General features: G+C 53.9%; 1 protein-coding gene across 3 annotated transcripts in view; it reads right to left on the bottom strand.

The window, feature by feature from the left end:
• KIRREL3 (kirre like nephrin family adhesion molecule 3) overlaps positions 1-13,347 on the bottom strand; it is a 342,462-nt gene that overhangs the window by 21,851 nt on the left and 307,264 nt on the right. For all 3 annotated transcript variants that reach the window (XM_037409940.1, XM_037409941.1, XM_037409942.1), the window contains 3 exons: positions 6,138-6,286; positions 5,603-5,730; positions 2,681-2,807 (listed from right to left, as the gene is read on the bottom strand). In XM_037409940.1, coding sequence (XP_037265837.1) covers positions 2,681-2,807; positions 5,603-5,730; positions 6,138-6,286 — 404 coding nt within the window. The remainder of the gene's footprint in view (positions 1-2,680; positions 2,808-5,602; positions 5,731-6,137; positions 6,287-13,347) is intronic.

Raw genomic sequence — 13,347 nt, 5'->3', positions numbered from 1 at the left:
GGTGCTGCCTGGTATGGTGAGGGACCACCCCGAGGTGGTGGGGACACGCTCGGTGAAGCCCCCAGTGTCTGCAGCATGAGCTGAAGGGCCACCACCACGTGCTCCTGACTGGCAGGTCGGTCCTTGCTCCACTCCCAGCTCTCCAGCAGGCTTGGCTTGCTTGTTGGAGTGAATCCCAGGCAAACAAAAGCCTGAACAGAATTGTCCAGCCCTTCTAACAAAACTTTTCTTGCAGAGCAAGGGGTGGTCCCTGCTCAGCAGCCCCTGCCGAGCCCGGATGGTGCATGGGGAGAGCACATCGCAGGCAATCCTGCTGGGAAGGTCATCTTGGGATGCTTCTCCTGCCGGGCTGGGAGCTGTAACCAGGCTTGCGTGCAGTCAGGAGCATCCGGAGGCTTTGGCTCGTGCAGGGGCTGTAAATCCAACTGCTGCTGATTTATGATGGCACCAACGGTTCCTCGCTGCCTTCTTGCCGCTGCTGCTCTGGCCCTGCCAAACGCTGCTCGTTTGCATAATCCTCCTTCCCATTAACCAGACTCTGAATCATATCTGCTGCCTTTCAGGCTGGTGGCCCCGTGCTCCGGCACGGGGACGGGCTGCTCTCTGCAGGCACAGACCTGGCTGGCAAGGCTGCTGGCGGGGAGGGCAGGAGGATGCTCTCCCACCCCAGCATCTTGCTTCCATGATTTCAGACAGTTGGGAGAGTGGATGGGCTCTACAGGTGGGATTGCAGCTCATACTGGCTCAGATGAAGACCCCTGCGTTGGGGTGTCCGTCTTGGTGGGATGGATCAGCCCCTCTGAAGCCCACGTGCGCTGATCACAGCCTGTGCAGCCAGCCCAGAAAAGACACTTCTAAACGCCTAATTTTACTGTGACGAATCCCAGCCCACGGAGAAAGGCACCTGGTAATACCAAGACAATTGTATCACCCTCTGGATTTAAAATCACTTGAAAATATGAAGCGTTCAACTTCCCTCTCAAATTACAGTAGAAAAGACTTTCAGCAGAATTCATTAGCTGGATTAGATACACCACGCTGTGCTCCGGAGCCGGGTGCATGATGGGCTCCAAGCCCTGGTGCTCAGCAGTTGTTGGACCCAGGGATGCTGTTCTGGGGCTTGCCTGCCTTGGCTCTCCTAGCTTGGAGGGTCAGGAGACCACCTCGATGGAGGTGTGGGATTCTCCCTTGGTGTAGGGTCCAGCTCCCGTGCTGGCTCATCCCAGCGTTGCTACCTTGGAGTTGCACCAAACTGCAGCAGTGGAGCCCCCCAGCCAGCAGCACATCCTAGTGGGATGGGATGCAGCAGGCAGCTGGCTCCCGGGAGATGCTCAAAAGCTGAGCAGCGAACCTCAGGGCACGGATTTCATGTGCTCCCCCATCAGCTCTGCGAGGTGAAAAGCTCAGCGGCGTGAGCTGCAAAGCTCCAGAGAGCAACTTTTCCATGTGCACGCTCCGAACGGCCCCCAGCCTGCCGAGTGCTTTGCTCTCTGCTCCAGGCAGCCGTGTGCCTGGTAGGTGTCAGGAAAGGAGCAGGTTCTTTCTTTGTGCTAATTTGTTGCTTTGTTTTCCACCAGCTAGTTTAATTGTAATTAAAACCCAGCAGCTGCCAGGGAAGGAGCGTGCAGGCTCCGAGGAGCTGAGCTGAAGTCAAGGGAGCGGTTGGTTTTCAGTCCCCTGCTGCGTTGCCCTTGGCTTCCCTTCCTGGCGGTACAGAATTGTAGAACAGTTTGGGTTGGAAGGGACATTTAAAGGTCACCTAGTCCAAGCCCCCGGCGATGAACAGGGCCATCTTCAACTAGATCAGGTTGCTCAGAGCCCCATCCAACCTGACCTTGAATGTTTCCAGGGATGGGGCATCTACCCACCTGCATTATCTTCATTTATAATTAACGCTTGCTGCCACCTGTGTTGTTTCCCTGCTCATTTCCTCCTCTTTGTGACAGCGAGGGGACACTGAAGCCTGCCACAGTTTGTCATGCAGGTGAGAGACAATGCAAAATTCATACTCTGTTTACACTATCTGCAGTCCACCTGGCTCTTTCCCTTCCGTGTTTAGGCTGAGAGTTGTTACCAGCTGCTGCGGGGTCCTGGCCAGGTCATCATTAAATTCCAGGGCTCCGGAGTGCTTCCCAGCTCCTGAGCTTGGGTGTGGGGCTGGGCCACATCCTGACACTGTGCTGGGTGAGCCCCCAGCAGCCATGGAGGAGCTATATAGCCCTGCTGCCTCTCACAGGTATCCTCACGTGGGCTCTGAAAGAGCGATTAGGCTGCTGCTCTCGGATCCAGGCTCAATTCCCAGCTCTCTGGCTGTACAACAGAGACAACAGTGCTCTCCAACCTTGCAAGGGTTTTGCAAGATAAATCTATTAAAGATTTAAAGACGCCAGCTCCCAACTACTCAACAAACCCCTGTTGATAATAAGGAACCACGCGGGCCTTAGATAATGTTGGGTTGGTCTTTTTTTGCTTTTAACCCATGCATCTCTAGGCAAATGAGTGCAAAATCCAATTTACTCCTATTGCCTGCAGGGCAGGACCCTCCCTGATCCAGCTGTGGGTGGGATTTGCTCTGAAAGCAAATATCCGAGGAGATATTTCGGCAGCGTGAGGTGTCAGAGCAACAGGACTAAAGCACTGCGACGGCAGGACAGAACAGCGATAGGAAAGCGAGAGGTACCGTTGACGGTGAGCGTCACCTCCCGTTCCCCCGCACCGACTCGCGGCACCACGGCTCGGCACACGTATTTCCCAGCATCTTCCTGGCGGACAGATTTCAGGGTCAGCTTGTTCTCATTGCTCAGGACCTGGAAAAGAGGAGGGGGTTGCTTTCAGGGGGGGGGTGTGATGAGAGGCTGAACAAGAGACACGTGTTACAAGCTCCAGAGCAACCCAGAAATAAACAAGTGGATGAGCCCAAAGTCTTAGATGGCATGGGAATACCACTTACCGCTGTTAACCACAGAATAAAAAAATGACCCAGTTTGTGTGTGTGTGTAAAATACAAGTCCTGTTCCTATTCATCTGAATTTTTACCAAGTCCAGTGTTGCAAGACATTCAAGATGCAAGAGAAAAAATGATGGTGGCTGCAATGACACAGCTCCCTTGCAACCTGGCGCAGAAAAGCCTTGGAGAGAACCACGCTCCACACTTGCATTTCCACATTCGTGGGGGCAGGGGAGGCTGCCAGGATTGACTCAGGGATTTCAGGCCCAGAAGTGGTGGGAGACCAACTTGGAGAGCGGGCAGACCGCTGGGAACCGGGTCTGGATAGCCGGGGAAATCCCAGCCGCTTTTGGTAAGCCCTCCCTACTGCGGCGCGGCTACTAACTACGCTGCCCTCCTGCCCCAGCAGTGCAATTAGCAGCTTTATTAAACCTTCAAAATTGCTGAAGCAGAGGGATGTGGCCGAGGCTGTCAGCAGAATCCCAGCACTGGTGGTATTTAAAAAAACCCGTGGCAAGTCTAAAACAAAGAGTGGTTTTTGGAGCAATGCGTTTCTGCGCTGGAAATGCGTGTCGGGGGGCTGATTCCTGCTGGTTGCCCTCGGCTCTCTCCCCCAGGATTTTGCAGGCTGGGGCCACCCCACACCTCTTCTCCTTCCCACAGCTGATATATCCGGGAATTAGTGCCCATGTAAAGCCTGGACACGGATCTGGGTCTCCCTGTAGCAAGAAGATGGGGGGTCTCACCCCTACCCTGGCACGAAGCAGAGGCACGGAGTTTCAGATCCCTTTTAAACCCGCTGTTTTAGCATCAATTACAAAGACATCCAGGCAAATGCCTCTGCTTACTTGTTCTCACCTGCTCCTCAGTCTCTGATTTGTTTCCTTCTGGGAAAGCAGGAGGAAAAGCGGCAATCCTGTGGGACCCTGACCTGGCTCTGAAAGCGGAGGGGCTGGCAACAAAGCAGCCCTGACCCCGCATCCCACTGGGACGGCTGGGCGCTGATGGCTTTCCAAAGCAGCATCCCCTTGCTGGCATCCCCCTGGGAGGATGGATGCAGCTCCGCTGACCCAAGCCAAGCATCTCTGCTGGGTTAAACCGGCCGGTGGGGCTGTCCTGAGCCCAGGGATGCTCCCAGCCAGCACGAGTCAGCCAGAGGGAGCCAAATGAAAAGGGAGAAGGCTGCTCTGCTCTGCTTGCCTGCTGCCCGCTAGCCGAGGCGAGCCGTGATGCTTGTGGACATCATGGACCGTGAGGGTCAGAAGCCCTCATCCTCCCCGTGCACGGCTCCTTTCAGCCGCCCTGCACACTCCAGTGGTTTTGAGAAAATGAAATAGCAGTCTATGGTGTGAAAGCGTTGCCTGGAACGATAATAACCCTGAGAAACAACAACTGCAGCCGTGGGATGGGAAACCACCCAGGGATTATTGACCCACTGGGATTCCTTAGCGGATTCGAGCCATCAGCTCTCCCGAGTCTATAATTATGTCCCAGGAGATGGCCTGCGCCGAGGTCATTATGGCTGGGACAAAACACCCCAGCAGTTAATGGCTCAGCGTGCGCTCCCCTCCTCCGTGTCTGCCTGGGGAGCAGAGGTGAGGATCGCGGCTCGGATGGCTCAGCTCGCTCCTGGGAGAGTCCAGCTCCCCAGTAATGCCCAGCCTCAAGCGACTTCAGGCCACGTCTGCCCAGATCAAGCTGAAAGATGCTTTTCAAACCCAAACCTGCGTGTGCCTTCCGCACCAGTTTCACGTCTCAGCCCTCCTTTAGCTTGACATGGCTTGGCTCAGCCCTCCTGTGTGTAAAGAGGGGATCAGGGTGTCTCGTGTCTCCCTGGGCTGACTGAGCCATGATTATTTGCAAAGCTCCTTACCCTTTCCAGGAGAAAAGAGATGTGGAGAAGTCTGCGAGGCCAGACCCAGGGTCCCCCCACCTTGAGCAGGCTCCAGCCCGCAGCGGAGGCGAGCTGGAGTGAAGGTGCTGGGATGCGAGCTCACATCCTGGAGGCCAGAAAAGCCCATCCCAGCACAGACCACACGCAGGCAATTTGCAGCAGAGCTACCCATCGGCGAGAGGTTAAGTGATGCTCTGGCCTCTGTTCATCCCCGATGCCCATCATCATGGGAATCAATTCTCCCTCTATTAGCACTGCTTTGCAAACGTCTCCTGTGGGCAGGAGCTGCGTGTGCTCTGGATGATGGCTCTGCTAGGGCTCGACAAGGCAGTGGGGGGACAACCTGCTGCCTCGGTTCCTCCACGGCACTGACAGCACTGATTTTTGGCAGTCTCATTTCCCCTTTGCCTCTCCCAAATGGGACTCCAGCTAGCACACAGCTCCATTTTCCAGCCTGCCATCCCAATGCCTGGATGCAACACGCACTTCCATCCAAAATATGACAAAGGCGATAAAGCCTTTGCTGCTTAACGCACTTCTCTGGGCTAAGTGGGGACAGTCACCGCAGCCTGGCGGACCTGCAGCCTGGGAGCCACAGCTCTGCAATGCCACGTTGTCCCCTGCATCTGGAGGAGCCTCGCAGGTCCAGCATCTGTCCATCCAGGAGCTCCCAGCCCACAGGTTTTGCTCCATGGAGAGCATCATGCAGCAGCTCACGCCCTGAACGTGCCCTTCCCCGCTAGCCCAGCAGCGATTCTTACCACGCCTGAGCCTCGCTTCATCCAGACGATGGTGAGAGATGGGTTCCCAGTCCAGGCACAGTTGAAGACCGCGTCTGAGCCCAGGTCAACGAGGAGGGACTGTGGTTCTGTCGCCATCCTGGGTCCAACTGCACAGCGGAGACTGGAGTTACTCCCAGTGATGGGCTGTGTCAACCAGAAACCCTCAAACCAAAGACACCACCTTGTCAGAGGGAGCAGCGGTAGCTCTTGATGGACCTATGGGTCCCAGCCATGGAAGACCCCCAAATAAAGAAAAGCCTGAGGCAGGTGCCTGCTGCAGAATGACCAGGTCCCCAAGGACAGCCACCATGAGCTGTGTGCTCCTAAAGCCGGAGGAAATCATGGGTCCCACCATCAGAGCACTCACAGAGGCTGAGCTACAAGAGAGCCCAGCAGGTCCTGGTCACCCTGGGCAAGTCAGATCTAGCCACGTCCCCTTTCCACCCCTTTCCAGCAGCTCTGCTGGCCTTGCTTAGCCCTGGGAAGCCAGCCTCAAGCTGACACGTTTACTCACAGTAGACGTCCACGGTCCTGCTGATGTTTGTGCTGCCCAGCGCATTGGTGACCTCGCAGGAGACGGGCTCAAAGAAGAAGGTGTGGTCCACAATGGTTTCGTAGAAGTCACCGGATGCTTCTTTTATAACCTGGCCTTTTTTTGCCCACCTGTTGAAGAAGAAAGAGCATCACCGTGGTGCTGTTTTGTGTCACTTGCCATTGACGTGCGTGCGATGGTGGAGACTGCCACCCCAGGGGCATAGTGCTGGGGGGGTGGCACACCACAGGGTGCCTGCTGCTGCCCTTGACTTTGGGAGGGACATGCACTTGTCCTCAGCATCGTCTGCTTCCCCAGGGATGCAGGGATTATAACCACAGGCTTTGGAGAGGAGACATCAAAGTGATGGGGACGTATACCCCTAGTGAAACCTTGCCAAAATAAACCAAACCTGCTATTTCCCTGTGAAAGCCTGGGATTGTGGGGGGTGGTGGTGGTGGAAGACCTCAGTGACAGGAGGGAGGCGACATGGAGAGCCTCTGCTGATGCGGAACCACCACAGTGCCAGGAGAGCAGCCCCTTTCTGAATGCCTGCTGGTCCTTCCACATCAAAACCACTAGAAACCTTTTCGGCTCCCCCCCGCCTCCCCTGCCCAACTTTCACCCTTTTCTTCTTTTTTTTTTTTTTCTTCTTTTTCTTTTTTTTCTTCTTTTTCTTTTTTTTTTTTTTTCCCCAATCAGAAAGAACTTTATCCCTTTAAGGCAGCTGAAATAACATCACCCTGAAAAGCCAAGCTGGCATTTGCAACACTGCAACTTGCAAATTGTCTTGGAGAACAAGCTGTCAACTCAGCACTTGAATTAAGCCGCTGTTTGCCAAACAATGAGCAAATGTGACCTAATGGGGCACCATCTGGCAACCTGCCACTCTGGAACGGGTGGGAAAGACAGGAGATGCTGTCAGGCGGTGTGAAACTCCAGCCGCTCTTTGGGGGAAAGGAAAGAAAGCACAGGCAGCAGCCTGGGGCGGGTGGGGGGGAAATAGACAAAAATCCCCCCCCTCCCTCCCCACAACAACTGACAGGGAAATTAGAGGGAAGAGGATTTCCCTGAGGCTTCTCTGCTCCTGTTGTCTTGGGGCTGCTGCCCTCCTCCGTGCTGGATGGGTTGGGATGTTTGGGTTGAGGAAAGATGCAGGCACTGGGTGCTGGATTTGCGCTGGAGAGATGAGCCACGGAGGCTGCTTCCCACGTGGGGTCGGTGGGGTGGTTTTGGGAAAGCTGTCCCCTTCCAGGAGAACAGCATCTGCTCACGGTCCTCCCATGGATCTCCTGCTCCTGCCTTTATTTCTCACCCCCACCGCTCTGCTATGGGTTCCCCTTGGTTTAATGCCAGATCCTGCTGCCCTAAAAGCAACGAAGGATGACTGGGGCTACAGCGAACTCATTCAGAGGGTCTGCAGGCACAGGAGGCTTCTCCAAGTGCCTCCATAGGGCTGGAGCAAGAGCGAAATGCCCATCCCCAGCAGGCTGGGAAACACTCTGACAGCGCTGCTAGAGCCAATTCCCCCGGCGCCCGCTAACATGAACCTAACTGAATCAGGACAGCTGACCTGGGAGGCTTCACCCACCATCTGATGACACAAGCGTTTTGAAAGAGATGTATTAGCGGTACAGATGTGAGCTGATTTGTATGCACTTGTCTGCTCTCGCAGTTCATTTATCTTTGCACCTCTAACAGATGCTGACTGGCCACTTCAGCTTCCTTTCCCTCCCTTCCTCCCCGGACTCCCCCTTCAATAATTAATCAGGAGACGCCGCTTTTATTCCTAGGGCTGCGCTTGGTGTGTCAATGAGGGAGGTGCCTCGTATGGAAAAACGAGCACAAGCGACGCCTTCCAGGTGCTCCTCCGAAGGACTGAATGGTCCGTGATGCTTTGGTGATGCCTTTCTCCTTCCACAGGGAACTGCAACCCAAGCCAAGGGGCTTGGAAGAGGTCAGCCAGCAAGACTCACCTCAGCATCTCTCTTCCCAGCTTCCTGATGGGATCTGCCTTGCCCTGCTGCCTCCTTGCCGCAGGAATGACACTGCCCATCACAGACAGCAACGGCCAGCACCCTGGCAGCAGCTTGGCCCTTGGGGATGCTCCTTGCTCCCTGGGCTGTGGCAGGAGAGAGCTGGGGGCATGTGGCAGAGCTCGGACATCTCGTCCCTGAAGCTTTGCACAGGTTGTGGGGTGGAGGAGACACATCCTCGTTGCCTCCTGAAGCCACAGCTCAGCAAGTTCTGATGAAAGAAAGCAAGGAAAGAAAGTAGAGAGCTACAGGGACAGGGCGACTCCAGCCGGTGAACGTGGCAACACCCTGTGCTTTTTGCCAGGAGTATTCCTGCTCTGTTAAGCTCCTTTGGCAACTCTGTCCCCATAAAGGCTCCAAGCCACGAGCGGATTTCCAGCCTCTGAAGGGTCTCATCCTGCTGCTCAGGTGCTCAAAGGAGGCACCAGCCACATGAAGACGCTTCCTTGCAGCAGGAATGGGACGGGGTGAGCCCGGCACCAAAACCCTGGGGGAACCCGGTGCTTCTCTTGTGCCTGCCACTTTCCTGGTTATTTTGCACAAAACCACCTTCCCTGCTCCTCAAAGGACAAGAAAGAGGTTTCAAAATGAGGATAAAAGTGACTTGTGAGCTCCCTGGGTCATGCCCTTGCAGACTGCCTGCAGCTCCTGCTCCCAGCGGGGATGTGGAGGGCTCAGGGCTTGGAAACCAGCTGGACCAGTGCCCGGAGGTGGGCTCCAGATCCTCCTGAACCTTGCAAAGGAAAGCGAAACGGAGGTCAAGGTTTCCGAGAGTTGTTTGACTTTGCAGCAGCTTGGGAAAACAGACCCCAACAACCGTGGCACGGCGCTTTATCTGTTTGTTCAAAACCCATCGCTTCCGCAAAACTGGATTTCCCGAGTGCAGAGATGTGTCACAAACAGCAATTTTTTGTGCTTCAGCAGAGATCAAGGTTCTTGCTCCAGTTTTCCAAGGCTTAACACTGCTAAATCAATGTGGCTGAACAAGCAGTATAGATCTTTTATAATGTCAAATTGGTTTTTAATAACGACAGCTGATAACCCTCTTGTAAAGCTTCCCGTGATGTGCTCGTGGACAGCCAGAAGGCAAGTTACTCAAGTTTTTAACAAGCCCATAACATGCCTTCCTCACCTATTAACCTTTCAGTAATTATTTATAAACAGAATATGAATAAAACCGAGCTGAGCAGATGCGGAGGATGCTCCTGCAGCCCCAGCCACCACCTCCACCGCTTTGGCTCTTCATGATTTCTTCCTCATGTCTCACCAGCCTTATTACATCCAGCCTGGCTCCCAGCCAGCGCTCCTTGTCCTACCACCCTTGAGAGCAGGGGCTTCTTTCATTTATATTGTTACCTTGAAGGTATTTATAGATCGCAAACGTGTCGCCCAGGGTCTTTTCCAGACTATATAAATTTACCTCCTCTAGTCTCTCCTCGTATGACTTAGCTGCTAACTCACCCATCATTTTTTTTTGCTGCTGGTTTTCCACCGAAGCCAAAGCATATTGCAGGGGCTGCAGGGACAGGTCTGTGCAGGGGGAGCACAGCACCGCCGTGCCCCCCTCCCCATGCTGAGCTTGCCCCAGGAGAGGGGCGAGGGTCTTCCCTTGGGGATCCTGCCCAAAGGATCTCTCCCTGTGATTCCCTCGGGGTCTCCACGCTGAAGGTTAGCAGGGCAGAGGGGATGCCAGGGGACCCGTGCCAGCCTCCTGCGCTCCTTGGATGGTCCCTACAGGGTGACAGTGGCAGCATCGCCATGAAGTGCCTTCACTGCCTGCTCTCTACCACCGACAGGCACCTTCTCAGGATCCAGCTCCAAATTCACCACCTCTCCCCACTATCCCACGTCATATGGCCAATGCAGGCCCAGCATCCGTCTGCTGCTGTCCCTCAGCCCCTCCGGCTCGGCACATTTGCTCATCTTCCCTTCTCTCCACCCAGCTCCATCTCTGGCTGCTTCCCCAGACGCGCATTTCTTCCCTTCTGAGCTGCGTTTCATTTTGTGATTTCCTTTCCCATATTTCTAACCTGCCCTTGGTTTCCTCTGGCCTCTCTGGAGGGAGTGCCCGATGCCTCCCCATTCAGTATCTTCTGGAAATTGCATCGGCCCAGGTGATGGAGGAAAACAAATTTCAACCAGGAAACGGGTATTTTGATCTGAACTTCAAAGGGGTTATTATAGACAGCACTGAAAAGCCAGCGATTAAAGAATGAAAAAACCAACTCAACCTGTACTGGGTCCTTTTAACACTTGATAAGAGGGAGGAGGGGACTCTTCCAAGGAGATGCTCTCCAGGGAAGTAGCAGCTTTCTGCTCCATTGATTGCTTCCCAGTAAGAGTACACGCAAGCAAATAAGAAAGGACAGTGTGGGATACGCCAGCTCACAAGCAACGTCGCGGCTTTGTCTTGCTTTCCAGATGTCAGTGTTTCTTCAGTGACCTGCTCTGGTTTTTCCGATGGAAACCTGCTGGAAACCAGGATGAAGCTTCCTCCCAGGGTCTCAGTGGCAGATGCTCAGCCAGGTCTCCTTCTGCACAAGGGCTTTTTACCCAGCAGCTCCATCCCTTCTCCCCAGGGATCCTGTTTCTGGCTGGGCTTCCAGGCTCGCAGAGCCCATGCAGAGCTAACTGCAACAAGAGCATAACCCACCTTGTAGAGCATCGGTACATAGAGGAGCATCGCTAGCAAGCACTTCATCTGTCTGAGTGCTGCCCGAGACTGCTGTAACAAATAAATTCCTCTGTCTGCGGTACAAGGACTTGTAATTCTTCAACAAACAGCCTGCGTGAACAAGCTATTTACTTTACAGCCCTGGAAAGGCTGTAGGGCTCGTATGTACTCTTCTTTATAAAGCTCCTCACCAGGCCACGGCTCTCTCCAGCATCTCCCAGTGGCACAGGAACAACTGGAGGGCATCACAAGTGCCCACCCCCCCAGCACAGGCGTGCTGGGGCTCGCTGAACTCTACCATGTCCCCTCAAGCACTACTTAAATCCATCCTGCACTACCTAAATCTATCCTGCAGGCTCCTAGGGAGGTTTTTTTTGCAGTTGCCAGCAGCACGCGTGCTCCTTGAACCAGACCTCCCGGCAGATTGGCTGTATAACCCAGGGAAGTGGAGTGTATCGTAATTTTTAATTAACAATGCAAAAAAAAAAAAAAAGTGGTTGCTTGCCATATAAATTGTGTTTACTAAGAATGACTTAAAATAGATAAATATTTTCTTGGACGCATTTTAATTGCTTAATAAAAGTACCAAGAACACCCACAAATACCTTAAATAAATGCATGGCTCAGGGAGTGAATTAATTAACATTTCATTCCTGGGAATGGCTATTAATTGCTACAAATTGCTCAGAGAATGGCTTTTGTTGCTTTATTACCAGCAGTACCTTCAACTCCTAGTGCCGTAGTGTGGCAGTCCCCTCTCATCCTCAGAGAAGAGCTGTCCCCGTGTGTGACGGCTGCCAGCAGGATGCTGCCAGCACCACCCTGCATCCCTCTGCTGCCCCCGTATCTCTGGCATCCTCCACACAGAGGAGCTGATGGAGAAGGATGGTGTTTCATGGATGATGTGCTGGCATCCCTTGGAGGCCCGAGGTGGCCAAGGACAGTGGATGGCTTGTGCTGGCAGCTCCACGTTTGCAGAGCATCTCTCGTGTGGGACAGTCTTGTGAGACAGGACTGAGCAAGCAACAGAGCCCGAGCGGTGTCACCCTACCCCACTGCGTGGCTCTGGCGTGATGCATTGTCCAAATTATTTCTTTATTAAGAGTAAATTTCCATAAGGGAGATCTATGAGGTTACTCCTCCTGTTGGCTCCCTCCCTAATGAAGATGTGTGGGTCCTCTGAGGTTTCTCAGCTGCATGTCTGCTGTCCTCCCTCCGTGCCGAAGCTGTAAGTTCATTTATCAGGCAGGGCAGGCAATAGGTAAACTCTCCACCATCTAAAGGATGAAGCTGAGCCTTCCAGCTTGGGGTTCAATCAAGTTCAGGAGGGCAGGGTGCGGAGCAAAGCGCTGAGCATCCTCACTGATGGCTGGATGGCCCTTGAGCAGGCGGGTGGGGGGAGCAAAGATGATGGCACCCACCATACTCAAGGGAAGGCTTCCAAGCCTCCAGCTCCCGTCCTGACAAACCTCCATCCATGCACGGCTGCTGCAGCCATGGCCTCTTCCCAAACCTCTCCGTCCTGGCATCTCGGCTCCATCACAAAGTGAACCCCAGGTCCTAAGGGTGGCGATGCTGCACCTTGGAGCAGAGATGCCAGCTTTGCTCATCTCCTCCTGACTATTTTTTTTTTTTATGTCCCCTTGTGGCTTTTCTTCAGAAACAAACAAAGAGCGAGAAAGACCGCAACCTTTTCCAAATTGCAAGAGTTCAGATTTGAATCTCTGACAAGGACATGTTTGGTGCCTGATTGCGCTCGCTCCGATGCACCAGTTGCTGCTACTGGGTTTTGATTGTTTTTAAACACTCTGGGGATTTGATGATAATAATAACACCTTGCTGTGCAGGAGAAAACTCTGGCTTGATTTCCTCTCTAATCTCAGCTTTGGCGTTCCCCCCTCCCCCGCCAAGCCAGGAGGCCAGCAATGAGCCTGATTGCTCATCAGCCCGCAGGCTTTAAGGGGGGTGCCTGTCCTCAGTGCACAGGTTTTCATCTCCTCCTTGCCATCAGCAGGTCCCATGGGTGGGAAAAATCAGTGAGGGCTACTTCGAGCTCCCCAAACCACACCTGAAGGTGTGCAGTGGGAATCCAGCTCTCCGGAGAGCATCGGAGTACTGGAGCAGGGATGGGCAGGAACGCCCTGGGGTGAGGTTTGTGCTGCCCATGGCACAGGAGCTTGGAAGAACCGGGCTGAGAAGGTTTCTCTCTCCCAGACGGCGCAATTAAAGCCGTGTCACTGGTACAGCCTGTACGAGCCGCGGTTCATTTTTGGTGAGAAAACAATCAAAATAGCCTTTTGCTTAGCACAATGATCAGAACAAATTGGCCGCAGGAGCAGAGAGGAAGAAGCAAACAAAGCTGTTAGCTTGTCAATGACTTGACTGATCAACCGTTGTAAATAGTTAAAGCTGGCTGACGAGCCGTGCAAATAATCAATGGCGTCATGTTACGCACCGCAGCCCCGGGACCGGCAGGACTGGG

Source organism: Falco rusticolus, chromosome 16, assembly GCF_015220075.1.
Source record: "Falco rusticolus isolate bFalRus1 chromosome 16, bFalRus1.pri, whole genome shotgun sequence".
Taxonomy (NCBI): domain Eukaryota; kingdom Metazoa; phylum Chordata; class Aves; order Falconiformes; family Falconidae; genus Falco; species Falco rusticolus.
Note: the sequence above shows the minus strand (reverse complement) of the source record. Positions and strands in the feature narration are given on the sequence as shown.